This window comes from Sapajus apella, unplaced genomic scaffold (assembly GCF_009761245.1).
Source record: "Sapajus apella isolate SASKATOON/1434 unplaced genomic scaffold, GSC_monkey_1.0 scaffold60, whole genome shotgun sequence".
Classification (NCBI taxonomy): domain Eukaryota; kingdom Metazoa; phylum Chordata; class Mammalia; order Primates; family Cebidae; genus Sapajus; species Sapajus apella.
Genome location: NW_022437000.1, coordinates 3,087,500 through 3,100,470, shown reverse-complemented (window position 1 = coordinate 3,100,470; position 12,971 = coordinate 3,087,500). Strand labels below are relative to the sequence as shown.

Genomic DNA, 12,971 nt, shown 5'->3' with positions numbered 1-12,971 from the left:
GTGACAGACACTTAAATGAGTGCATACTATATGTGAGGCACTGTTATTAGAAGCTAGACACATCACAAAGAAGAAAATATGATTCTTTGCCCTAGAAAACCTGGCATGGAGAAAATCATCATCAGAAACATTTAACATAAGATGCTCCAGATAGACAGGAAGAGTTAGGGAGCCTGGGAAGCCTCCTGAAGGAGATTGCATGTAAGACCTCCGAAAGGTCTTACACATTACCTTGTCTAAATTCCTACTGGACTTCTAGGGAATATATGGCTGAGAATTTAAGTGTTTGTACATTTTATCCACGTGTATACCACTTTTAACATTTATTCTCCTCAATTTCATCCTATGTTCCTCATAGGCTGAGATCTGTTGTATACTTACTATTTACCGGAGTAATTAACTCAACAGAACTGTTAGCTTAGAATTTCTGCTTGGTTTCTAGGACTCTCACAATCCCAATCTCACCTTCACCCACTAGACAATTTATTTTGTACATCCTGTATAACAGTAATCCATGCCTTCAGGGGGCTGACAGTCAAATGGTGTAAATTAAATAAAAAATTATAACATATTGGCTAAAGTCTCTCCAGGGGCATGTAAAATGTGCCACAAAGCAGAAAGAAGGGACTCTGTTCACCCAGAAATGATCAGGAATGCGCCTGGTCATTAACTTAAGGGACAGGAAACTGAAACCAAGTTATCAGCTGTGCACACGCACAAATCCTGAGAAACCTGGAGTGTCGAAATCAGCGATTTGGCCAAAATATGTGATTTGGTGTAGGAAATGACAGGAAACGCTGGCTAGGGCTATAACTGTGAGGGAGCATTGTCTGCTATTTTAAGGAGCTTGAACTTGATCCTTGAAGGTGCCACTGATACATTTTAACCAGGAAGTAATATAATCTGATTTCTTCCTTGGTTCCAGGGGAATAAGACGGAAAGTTAAGAGTCTGTTTCTATAGTAGGTAACTAGAAAAGTGCAAGCATTAAGAGAAGAGAATAAATCCCAAACACGAGGGAGACTAAAAAGGCAGGAATGGATGGGAGTGAAGTAATATTGTCAAATACTGCAGTGGGATCGGGTAAGACAAAGGCTGAGTTATCCTCTGCCCTGGGCAATGCAGAGCTCACAAGTGACTCTGGTGAAAGCAGTTTTGATGCAGAGGCAGGGAAGATGCCAGGTGCCATCAGTTATTCCCAGAGTGCATGGGAGACAGCATAGCTGACCACATGACACCTAAAAATGTTAGCTGGGAGCAGAACTAAGATGAAATCCTCATTACCTGGTTCTGGATTAGTCATCCTTTAAAAGTCCACAAGCCTCCATGAATAGCCATTAAAACCTTAGATGTAACAGTAAGTTTTGAATGACCTGTTACTTACTTTGCTGCTATAACTGCAGTGATCGGAACTCTGAAGAGAGGACCTGCGTTTGGGGATGCTATATCATAGCCACATACCTTGAAAAAAGAATTGATAAACTTCAATATCCATAAACAAAAGTTTAAAAGAGGGGAAAAAGGTCTAAACTATTAACAGAATAAATCAATCTATTCTTAATATGTCAAGGTCTTAACCACAAATTGACACCAATTTCCTGACACAAGGTCACATAATTAATAGCAAACAGCCCAAACAAACATATAGCAACATCTGACCAGTTCAAATGGGAAAATGAGACATCAAGTACAAAACAGGTGAATTTTAATTACCCCCAACTGAAAATGAACTTAAACTAGTATTACAGACAACTTTGGACGTAGAGATACTATTGTGATACTATTGTATACCTGGTTTATAACTATTTGTTTAACAGATGCTTTCTTCATCTGAGTATTAAAAGGTAACTGGCTGGGTGTGGTGGTTCACACCTGTAATCCCAATGCTCTGGGAAGCCAAGGCAGGAGGATCACTTGAGGCCAGGAGTTCAAGATCAGCCTGGGCAACATAGAAAGATACTGTCTCTACAAAAATAAAAGAATTTAGCCAGGCATGGTGGTGCATGCCTGTAGTCCTAGCTACTCAGGAGGCTAAGGTGGGAGTATTGCTTGAACCCAAGAGTTCAAGGCTGCAGTGAACTACAGTCACACCACTGTATTCCAGCCTGGGCAACAGAGCAAGACAAGACTCTGTCTCTTAGGACAACAACAACAGGTAACTGCAGCTATGTTTAGCTAACAAAAGACCAGTTAGAGGGAGACCTAATTGAAAGGTTCTGCTGTACCTCTTCTTTCCTTTTACTTATTCATACAAGGTCAAAAGAGGATTCTTTAAAAACTTCAGCGTTTAAATGAATACAGGCACACCAGAAGAACTGTATAATCTGGCTGGTGGCTAGGCCTAGTTATTTCTTAGCAAGAAAGCAATACGTTGCAAATATACTTGGGATTTTTGTTTTGTTTTTTACCTTTTAAACATTTTAAAGAGTAAAAATGAAGATACATCAATACCTCTGTATAATGCAATCCTTCTCTTAAGCCCCTGGGATCCACACGTATGTTTATGTGTCGACATTGATTCATGAGTTCCAAATGGCTGGGACACTGAACCCAAGATGAATTTGAAGTGAGAGCTAAATGAAGCTGAAGGGATATTTTTTCAGAGTTTTCTGGCATGAAAAACACCAAAAATTAAAGATGAGTATTTTTCCTTTTTTCCATTTAACAATGTTATATCTTTCAAAAAAAAAAAAAAATGCAGCCACTTAGTTTGGCTGGATGTAAATGTTATCTAAAACACAGATTAAATAAAAGTCAAATAATCTTCCTCACGTTTTAGTATACTCATGATCCATTTGTACTTTCACCAAGCACTGGTATATCTTAAAATAAAAAGTTTTAGTGTGTTTTTCAGTACTGCACACAGGTAATAGTAGTCAACTGAAATGATGACAGCCAGATAATAGTGAGGACTATTTTTATCCACACCGAATTGAGCTGCAGTTTCCCCTGACTGCTTCTATTTCCCATTCTTCAACTGCAAGTAGGTAAAGTTGAAAAAAATTTGATGTTTTATGATCCACAATTTAATAAAACTGTGGGTCACTGAAGGCTCATTTTGTGGTTTTTGTTGGTAGTTTAAAATGCTAACTAAATTGCCATTGTACAAGGACCCCAAATTACGCTAATATTTTCTCTTATGTCTATGAGATTTAAAATAATCATACTGTCAATTTGTGTATTCTCTTCATAACACTGGCCCAAACCACAATTCTTTATTATGATACTATTCATTCGAATTGCAAATGTGAATACTTCAGCTACTGTTAACCTATTACTGACCTGTGTTCTCTGGAAATACAGGTTCAATGCCAACGCCATGATCTGAAGGTGCAGCCACCTGAACAGGATCTCGGAGGTAGATGCCACGGTTATTTCCAACAGTAACAGTAAAACCTAATTTATTAGCAAATGATGTATTCTGAACGAGGTAGTCATAGGCTTTATCAACCTAATGAAAAGAATGTACACAGTAAGATATAAATGGTTGGGGAAAGAGAATATTTTGTTGCAAATTACCAACCAATTTCATTTCAGTTGTAAAACAAAAAGTGTCTGTATTCATTTCTCAAAACTACCTAGTATCCCAACTAAGAGGAAAATTCTACATTTTTACAAACAGAACTAGTCACATATTCCACTCCACTCTATTCACACTGTTATTCTCAAGTGACCAAATTTAGGAACTAATCCCTATGCCACTATGATTGGCCAGCTTTTGACCTTGATTTCTTTGCTTTGCATTTCTAACCTCTACATGGCCTCTATCTATTATATTTCTCTATCTTAGTGTAACACATTTGTCTTAACGACAAAATTTGTTTTTGTATCCTTTTTGCTTAGCTCTGCTATGGTCATATAATCCATAACTCAGATATACTAATTACTCTCATAAAACAAAATATTATCCAGTAATATCTAAGATATTATCTTAATGATGCTTTACAATCCATTTTTGATATAGGCAACAATACCTGAATAATACCATGTCCTTGAGCAAATACTTCTATATTGTCAGCCTTCACTGCAGTGTTTTCTAGAGCTCTTCTGACCGAATGAACTGTGTAGTCAATGTTATTAGCTTTCAGACCTAAAATTAAGAAACAAAAACAAGTAGCGTAGTACTCACTATCTGAAACCTTAGCTTCCCACCAGTATGATCACCTGTAGACTCTCTGGTTTTAATGTCTTGTGTTTTAACACTCATTTTAAAATCTTTTTTGAAGACCTGAACTAAACAGTCTGACTCAAACTGCTTGCATCATACGAAGGCTTCATTCCACAAAAATCACTGTGTGCTCATTATGCAGTGGCATTAATGCAGGTTTTGCAGCACAGTATAAATGTACAAAGCAGATACCTAACGGCATGTGAATGACATTTTCTTTAAAACACTGCTGGGTCAAACAAGATGGCTACTGACTATGGTATTCAACCCAACTGTACGTTACAAACCCCAGGGGGACTCAAGCAAAAATCTGCTGAGGTCGCATGACAGACCAATTAAATCAGAATCTCTGAGGACTGTCCCAGAGATTGCTATATATTAAACACCTCTCAGATGATTCTAGGGTGCAGCCAGGTTGGGAATTAGTGTTTTACGGAAAGAACACGGAGGCTACCAATTGATAAGACGAGTGGTGCATCATTCTTGTCCTCTCCAGAGCTCACCAAACATAAATACTTATGATATTATCAGAAACAACACAAGCATGGAAACATGATGATGTTATAACAGCAAATCAAGGAAGTGACCAGTTTTGTCAGTGAGAATCCAAAAAAGATGAAGCTGCAGAGGAACTGACAGATGCCACCTCTTAGAGAATGTACAGGAGTCTGCAAGGCCACAATGTGGCAGAAAGGACTTTCAGGCTGAGTGCAGTACACCCAAAGGAGGCCAAGAGGCCTTGACATACTTGGTGAGGCTGAACAGAATAGAAATGAGGGTCCAGTCATGTTAGGATCCATCCTAAGAGTGTGGGCTTCAACCTAGAAAAGGATGTGGCACTGACAGTGGCACATCAATCATCACAGGCTTATCCTGGTAGTGCTCTGGCACCAGTGTGGACGGGCCATGCTGAGGAGATGTGGTGGGCAGAAGACTGTGGTGTGGGTCAGAAAAGGGATGAAGAAAGGAGGCAGAGAGAGAGAACTTACGGAGGGACGTTTCTGAGGTGGAGCTTCATAGCAGCCTGGCCACCTGAAGCGTGAGTCCTGGCTGAACTCAGTGCCACTCACTCTATTTAGTCTTGTGCACCACTCTAGAAATCCCTACTTCTCTTTCTACCTCATTTTGCTCACAGTATCCATCAACTGTACAATATCAATAGTTTTTGATTTTGTTCAAAGTCTGTTTCTCCTAACTATGATATAAACTCCACTCTCAATTATGATATAAACTCCACATAGGCAGGTATTTTTGATGCTTTGTTCACTAATTTAGCCCCAGAGCTGAAATACTGCTTGATAGACGTTAATAGCAGACAGTCAACAAATACACTGCTGAATGAATAAATACACATTCAAATTATCATTATCACATAAGTTATTAGTTACCTTAAATCTACTCTGTGCCCGGGGAATTATCAATCTTACCGCATGTCCTTACCATAAGAAGTTCAGAAAACAAAAATATCAGTGTGCAATAATATAAGAGCAATAAGGTACAGGCTTACCTGAAAGGATCAGGGCAATGCCTCCACATGCGTTGGGGGAAGACATAGATGTTCCATTCATTAGCTGTGTCCCTCTCAATGTCCAGTTAGGAACAGAAGCAATGGCTCCTCCTGGTGCACTGATACTCACACCAAGGGCCCCGTCAGCACTAAATGGAAAGCCATTGAACTTTGCTTAAAATGGTGAAAGTTGAACATACATGGGCATCTTTAAGACAGCCACTGACTAAACCCAACAGTGTAACACTATGTACTAACTGCACTCATTACAAATAATGACAAAGATATTATTATGAAGAATCAATGGGGAAACACACCCAGCATAGCCATTTTCCCACAGGCAGCATTTATTTTTTCCTTATATGTGTACAGAAATCACTCTGTGTATGTACGTATCTGGGTATGTGTGACAGGCCATAGGGTCAGGTACATTTAGTGAGAGAAAATAAATGTCACTGTTCTGAATCTTCGATGAATGTCATTCTCTCTTATCTGTAACAAGAAGCTTTCCCTTTGTTTAAGGTCTAATATAACACTGTACAATAGAAATATAATGTAGGTCATATAGGTAAATTACCATTTTCTATAAGCCACACTTATAAAAAAGCTAACAAGGCATTTGTGCAATTAATTTTAATATGTTTAACTAGACATAGCAAAAATGTTAGCATTTCAACATGTAATTAATAGAAAAAAAGAAAAATTAGTTTACATTTTTTTTGGTACCAAGTCTTTGAAATCTGTATACATTTTATACTTACAGCACATGTTAACACAGACAAACCTCATATCCCTGACGGCTGCCATACTGGACAGCTCAAGTCTAACAGGACTGCCCAGCTGAGGGCTTCAACCAAGCAAAGTCTGATGAGTTAAAGCCGTTAGAGTTCATGAGCACATTATCATCCAACAAAGCTCTGTCCTCTGCCCCAAGTAAAGAAGGAATGGCACAGAATGGTACACTACTTCCACCTCCCTGGCAAAGTGGCCATACATTCCCCACAGAGGGTGCCAGACTCTCCTTATACCATTCTCCCCCAGAATGAGTGAACTATTTTTATTCTGGGCTAGAAATACTAGGGGAATTTGGCTTTGCATTTTTATAGAGAACTGAAAGCAATATGTATATGTTCCTCCTAAAATGGGCTGACAGCACCTCTTTTAGGAAATATCTTAGAGCAATTACTATAAGATGATTTTCTGTTGAACTGTAAAGATGTTCACAATGTAATACTGAATGACAAAGGCTACGAAAGTGCCTGAAGAGTGTCATCTCCTACTGACGCACGGGAGAATGACTAAAAGGATGTTCACCAAAATGTCACCTGTACATGTCACAGATAAGTTTCAGGGTGAGTTTTTACCTTCTCGTTTGTACTGTGTTGCCTAATGCTGTTCAAAATGAGTATTGGATATTTGATAGCATTGGAAAAAATAAGTGGAAAGAGTCATGAATTCTGATTACTTATTGCTCTTTATTTTCCAGTAGCCTGTTAAAGCGGTGAATGATAAAGCATTTCTAGATGTTTAAATCAGTATTCCAAAAATGAGTCTTGGCCGGGAGCGGTCGCTCACACCTGTAATCCCGGCACTTTGGGAGGCCGAGGCAGGCGGACCACAAAGTCAGGAATTTGAGTCCATCCTGGCCAACATGGTGAAACGCTGTCTCTACTAAAAATACAAAAATTAGCTGAGTTTGGTGGCGGGTGCCTGTAATCCCAGCTACTAAGGAGGCTGAGGCAGGAGAACTGTTTGAACCCAGGAGGCAGAGGTTGCAGTGAGCAGATGTTGCGCCATTGCACTCCAGCATGGGTGACAGAGCAAGATTCCATCTTGGAAAAAAAAAAGTCTCATGAAAGAAATGTTTCCTTAAAATTTAAAAAAAGCCAATAATATTTTTTTTTCTCAATTACAACATATAATAAAACTTCACAACCTGTTTCCTCAGACACCGGTAATATATGTCTTTTTTTTGAGACATAGTCTCAAAAAAAGGTGTACAGTGTCTATCTCAGTGATGGGATTACAGGTGTGAGCCACCTGCCCAGCCCAGACATCTGGTAATAAATCTTTAAGAAATATGCCACACGTGCAAATACCTGGAAGTCAGTAGATGCTGTGTGTCTCAGTCAATGCAGAGGTAGTGTTTTTTCAAAGGTTACAGAACATGCTCTGCTCAGTGACCATTAGTCAATGTTTTAGATTTTGTACCATCTAACGTAATAATTAAACCAAATTATTTCTAATATTTCATGTTTATTATGAAAAATGAAAGAAATTCAATTCTTAGAACATCTGGTTTGTGAATCAACATCTACTTTAATCCAAGCTTCCCCCATAAATCATGAACTCCTTGGTGTTTTCTTAAAACAATTATTTAAATGCTCTATGGTGAACATTGGCAAAAGCTGGTTTAAACATTCTCTAATACTTTGTTTTTACATTGACAATAAGAAAAAACTTAAAATTCCAAAATCAGTTTTAGAGGAAAATAAGTTTAATAATTTTGCACTTTTATTAAATGAACATGAAATACATCAAGCTTTGCTGACTTTTGGCTTTTATCCTTAGTCACTCTTTCTGAGTGTCTTTAGCTAGGCTGGCAGGGGCATTACACAATGACAGTGCAAAGCGAAGCTTTCTGATCCATGTGGATGTCCATAGCCTGGCTGTTTTCAATGACATTTTATAATAAGCTACTAAGATAAGTTTATTTTTTAAAGAGAAAATTACCTAGAGAAAATTAGGAAGATATCTGTAACTCAACGAATAGAACATGATCACAGCTGACCTGATCACAATCAATTTTCTAATCTTATCTTCAAATATTCCCCACTAATCTTATACTTCAAACATACTCAATTACTAGATATTTCCTCAAAAACTTTACACTAAAACCTGCTCATCTTTGGGTTTATGTTATTCTTGGCATACAGAAATCCTTTCTTCTGTCTCTCAACATCCTATCCATCCTTAAAGGCCAACTCCAATACCATCTCCTCTATGAAGGGTTCACGTGATTGCTCCCACCTTTGGAGTCCCATTATCCTAAAATGGCATTTGAAACTCAGATCACAAACTGTTCATTTATGCCTTGCCCACTGTAGGCACTAAGGTATTTGCTGAACTGAATTCAAAGTCTATTTGTTCTCTTCATAAATTAACTCCAAAGAGGTGGAGATGAATGAAAATAGGCTTCATTTTTCAGAAGGGGCATGTATTCATTGATGTTATAGTGAAGAATTACTTAAATTACGACTTCATATACCTCTTGAGAAAAACCAGTTCCCAGAATCAGATAAATATAGCTCAGAGGGCTTCAGGGAACCAAAAGAGATAAACTTCATTTCTCAATCAGAATTTGTTTACTTATGGATCTCACCTAAAATTGCTCAAAGTAAGTTATAACTTCAAAAACATAAGCCACAGGTATGCGGGCCCTATAACTGTGAAGCTTTACAAAAGCTTAGGGCTTTTGTTTCACCAAAGTTTAAGTATCGAAAATTATTTAAAACAAGGCTATCACTATTATTTAAAGATATCCAAGTCCCTACTTTTTCTTTAGATTCTCGTAAATGAAGGATTATAAATATCAGAATAAGAATTTATACTCAGAGTAGGTATGTTCTCCATTCAGCAATGAAATGATATCATTTCTTTTAATTATCTGTCCCTGGGATGAGATTGTTAATCAAAATGAAAATACTGAGAAAAGTAAAAATCAACAGAAAAAAACTAACAAACTTATCTATAATTCTGCCCTTCTCAACCATGTAAAGTTTAATCAAATAAACGTAATGGTCCCATGTTCTACCTGCACCTACCTAGGTCCTCTCGAAGACCAAGTATATTGATTTGCAGGTAATTTCTCTCTCAGTGAATACTCAGCAACCATCATATCAGGAGAAACATAAGCACCAACACCTGTGGGATGGATTTAATCATTAAGAAAAGAAAACAAAGGTGGATCCTAATTCTAAATCCACTGTTCAGTTGAGGAAACTGCCTCATCTCTCAACACCAGTCCCCTCTCTTATAAAAACGGAAGAATAAAATTTAATAAGGAAACAAGGAAAGTATACTAGGTACCAGACATTCTACTAAGAACTTTGCTTTTGGATATAAAATACCTATCTCCCAGGATTATTTTACAGATTAAATATGCTAATACACCTAAAAGCATGCATCTGTATTTCTATGAAACCACTTACTTCAGTCCACTTTAAATTACATTCAATTCTAGATGTGCTGGTTCCTCTACTAGACTGTAAGTTTCCTGAGGACACACTTAAGGTGTACAGTGTCTTACATGTAGTAGCAATAAAGGTAACATTTGATTAACTATTGTTTTTTGTTTGCTTGTTTCTAAAACCGGAAACTAACCTATCACACTCGATGTAGTTCCACCTGGACAACCAACTGTAGACAGGCACGGACCATTATTTCCAGCACTTGAAACATAAATTATGTTATGCTTCCATACTGCTTCATTAATTACTTCACAGATTCTCCTGAAAAAGACAGAATTCCTTTGAACATATAATCAGCCTGTATTCCCAAAGTGTACAAAGTCCTAAAACCCTGTTTGAATATATGGCTACATAAATTGTGGTGCATCTACCCTTAGTGAAACATGATACAGCCATTCTAAGTGATACACCCTACTTGGGCTTTAGGGTAGGGAAGCAGTTATAAAGCCAAATTAAATGTGGGAAAAATGCTAGATGCAAAACAATATATAAGGGAAAATATACTATGAAGTAGTAAAATAGTAGTGACTGGGGCAACAGGTGGTTCTACTTCCATCCCCCACTTCACATATTCCTGAAGACACATCTCAGAAGATTCATACATACTACTATGAGTAGAAACTGTTTGCCCAAAAGAACTAGCATCTTTTCTGGCAAAGGTAACTAAGGCACTAGGAGGAACTTAAGAGCAAGATTTTAAAGTGTAAGAAATCTGTTTAGAGCTTGATAGCAAACAAGAAAAATTTACTGACATTAAGTAAAGGAGATGAAATTAGACCGTGAAGAAAATGAAGTTAACATTAAAAAGGTACAGGGTCATGCAAAGGACCCTTCGAAGTTGTTAAGTGTCAATATCTGAGATAGGAAAGAACACTAGCAAAAGAGGACTTCAAGAGGATGAAAGTTAAAGTAGAGAAAGAAATACACTTAGGTAAGGAAGATAGTGAAGTGAGAGAAGAGGGAAGAATGAAAAGACTGATGATAATAGGCTGCATGTTATAAGAGCAGTAAAGTGATGTCTCCCAATGAAACTTGGAAGCAGGTATTTGATAAAACTAAGTTATTTGGTAACAGAAAACTAGAGCTGAGCTTGATAAAATTTCCATTTTGGTAGGACTTTAAATAAAGAGCCTCAAAAACCAGATGATAGCTTGGTGATGGGAATGTGGAAGAGATGATCAATAAGTAATTAAGTACTCAAGGTAGTTTCAAATAGCTATTACTATGAAGAAAAAAGGCACAATAACATAAGGTCAAGGCCATGACTCTGGATTCAGTAGCAAACGACAATGAAGGCAACGAGGAAGGAGGGGAGTTGGGGTGCATTCTAGACACACTAGAATGGATTCAGGAGATGTGAAAACTGAATGAGTCTGTGATACACACAACCAACAGTAAGTTTTGCAGATGAGATGCAAGTCACTAAAGAGAAAAGCAAGGTTTCGGCAAGTCTGAGGGTCTGTCAGGTATGTAGGTACAACTGAGGATAGCTTCAGAGTGCTTGTGGAAGTAGTCACTAGAATGATAAACACACTGGCAGATCTAAACTGCCTGGGAAAAGAAGTGAGGATGCAGTACATCTGACAGTGAGAGAACACCAGCGGAGTCAGTGGGTTGCACATCTCAGAAAAACCGTGAGGGAGACCTAACCATGGAACAGCCAAAAAGGACAGCACAGGAATGTCAGAATTGAGACTTCAGGCATGGTGCAATGAATGTGACCATAGGAATGGGGGCCCGAGGCCTAAGAGACACACAATTACCATCTAACCACTGCAAGAGTTCTTTTTTCCACTGTGACATTCAATCCACTTATGAAAAACATCTAATACTCTGCGCTGGCTAAGGTTCTATGGCTAACAACTGTCAAGGAACACTCACCCAGAATTTGGCCAGTGAGTCGCTTCTCCGTAACTGTAGTTGACAAGATCACACTTATGATTTATAACTTCTATCATCTATTAAAAAGATAAGAGTCTAATTTAGGCAGCAATTTATAGAAACAGATTAGCCAGTAAAATAAGGGTATATATAATCCTATAGTTTCTTAGCCAACCATATTCTAATTTATAATTACCTCCAGGCATATCACCATATGCCTGGACATATAAGCACATAAACAAATACAAAAAGGTAGGAGGAGACACATAATACAGTAAGGTAGTAAATAAAAAATAAAACTAGCATTTCCAGAAAAGAGTGGGGCTAGAAGGGGAGAGCGGTAGAGGGAATGGAATGGTCCCTCCTAGGTTAAAAAAAAAAAAAATCACTAAAGCTAAATATACTTTCCCATGTAAAAATGAAGTATAGCATATTAGTTGAGGTTTTAAATTTCTCTTAGGCTGATGGAGCAAGCTGGCCAAGAGGCCTTTTTTTTTTTTTTTTTTTTTTTTAAAGTATCTCAAAATTGCTTGTTAGGAGACTTGCTAAAAATGACAAGTATAAAGTAAGTAATTTTTTCACAAAGTCTAGGCCAAATAACTTATCCTAGCAATATTTAATAATTTAAAAACAAATTAGTAAAGATTTTGGCTTTGTGAAACAAAGTCCTGTATACCGCAGAGTTCAAGGTATTCTTGGTACAGCAGGAGCACTTATACACCTAAAAATATGCAGAATCATTAATCGTTAATCTTCTGAATCAACAACTCACAAACACTCACAGCTCTTATGAGGCCTGTGCCTGTTTCCATTGTGCTCAGTCTTGTATCACCGATCTTGATAGAAAGAATCTGAGCACCCGGAGCTACCCCATTCCGTTCAGGTTCTTCTGGAAAGTGTCCAGCTGCTATACTAGCTACATGTGTCCCGTGAGCTCCTAGAAGCACAAAGGTCGGGAAATGACAAAACATACTCACAGACTGAAAGTTCATTCAATTCAATTTGCGTATCATTAATCATGATAAAAATGTTACACATTACTCTGCTACTATGTTCATTGAGAGTAAAAACTCAAGTCACAAAGGAAAAGTATTTGCAACATAGCTATTGGCTGACAAAGAGCTTATATCCAGAATATATAAAAATCTTTCAAATTCAAAAGAAAA

The 12,971-nt window shown here is 37.7% G+C and overlaps 1 protein-coding gene across 5 annotated transcripts in view; it reads right to left on the bottom strand.

The window, feature by feature from the left end:
* The window catches only part of TPP2 (tripeptidyl peptidase 2), a 77,361-nt gene that overhangs the window by 34,289 nt on the left and 30,101 nt on the right, over positions 1–12,971 (bottom strand). For all 5 annotated transcript variants that reach the window (XR_004259187.1, XR_004259188.1, XM_032246173.1 and 2 more), the window contains exons 7-15: positions 12,588–12,742; positions 11,806–11,882; positions 10,058–10,185; positions 9,499–9,598; positions 5,675–5,823; positions 3,974–4,089; positions 3,282–3,450; positions 2,451–2,608; positions 1,384–1,460 (exon numbers count right to left, since the gene is read on the bottom strand). Coding sequence is in view for 3 of the 5 variants with exons in the window: in XM_032246173.1 (XP_032102064.1) it covers positions 1,384–1,460; positions 2,451–2,608; positions 3,282–3,450; positions 3,974–4,089; positions 5,675–5,823; positions 9,499–9,598; positions 10,058–10,185; positions 11,806–11,882; positions 12,588–12,742 (1,129 nt within the window). In the remaining 2 variants the exon portion in view is untranslated. The remainder of the gene's footprint in view (positions 1–1,383; positions 1,461–2,450; positions 2,609–3,281; positions 3,451–3,973; positions 4,090–5,674; positions 5,824–9,498; positions 9,599–10,057; positions 10,186–11,805; positions 11,883–12,587; positions 12,743–12,971) is intronic.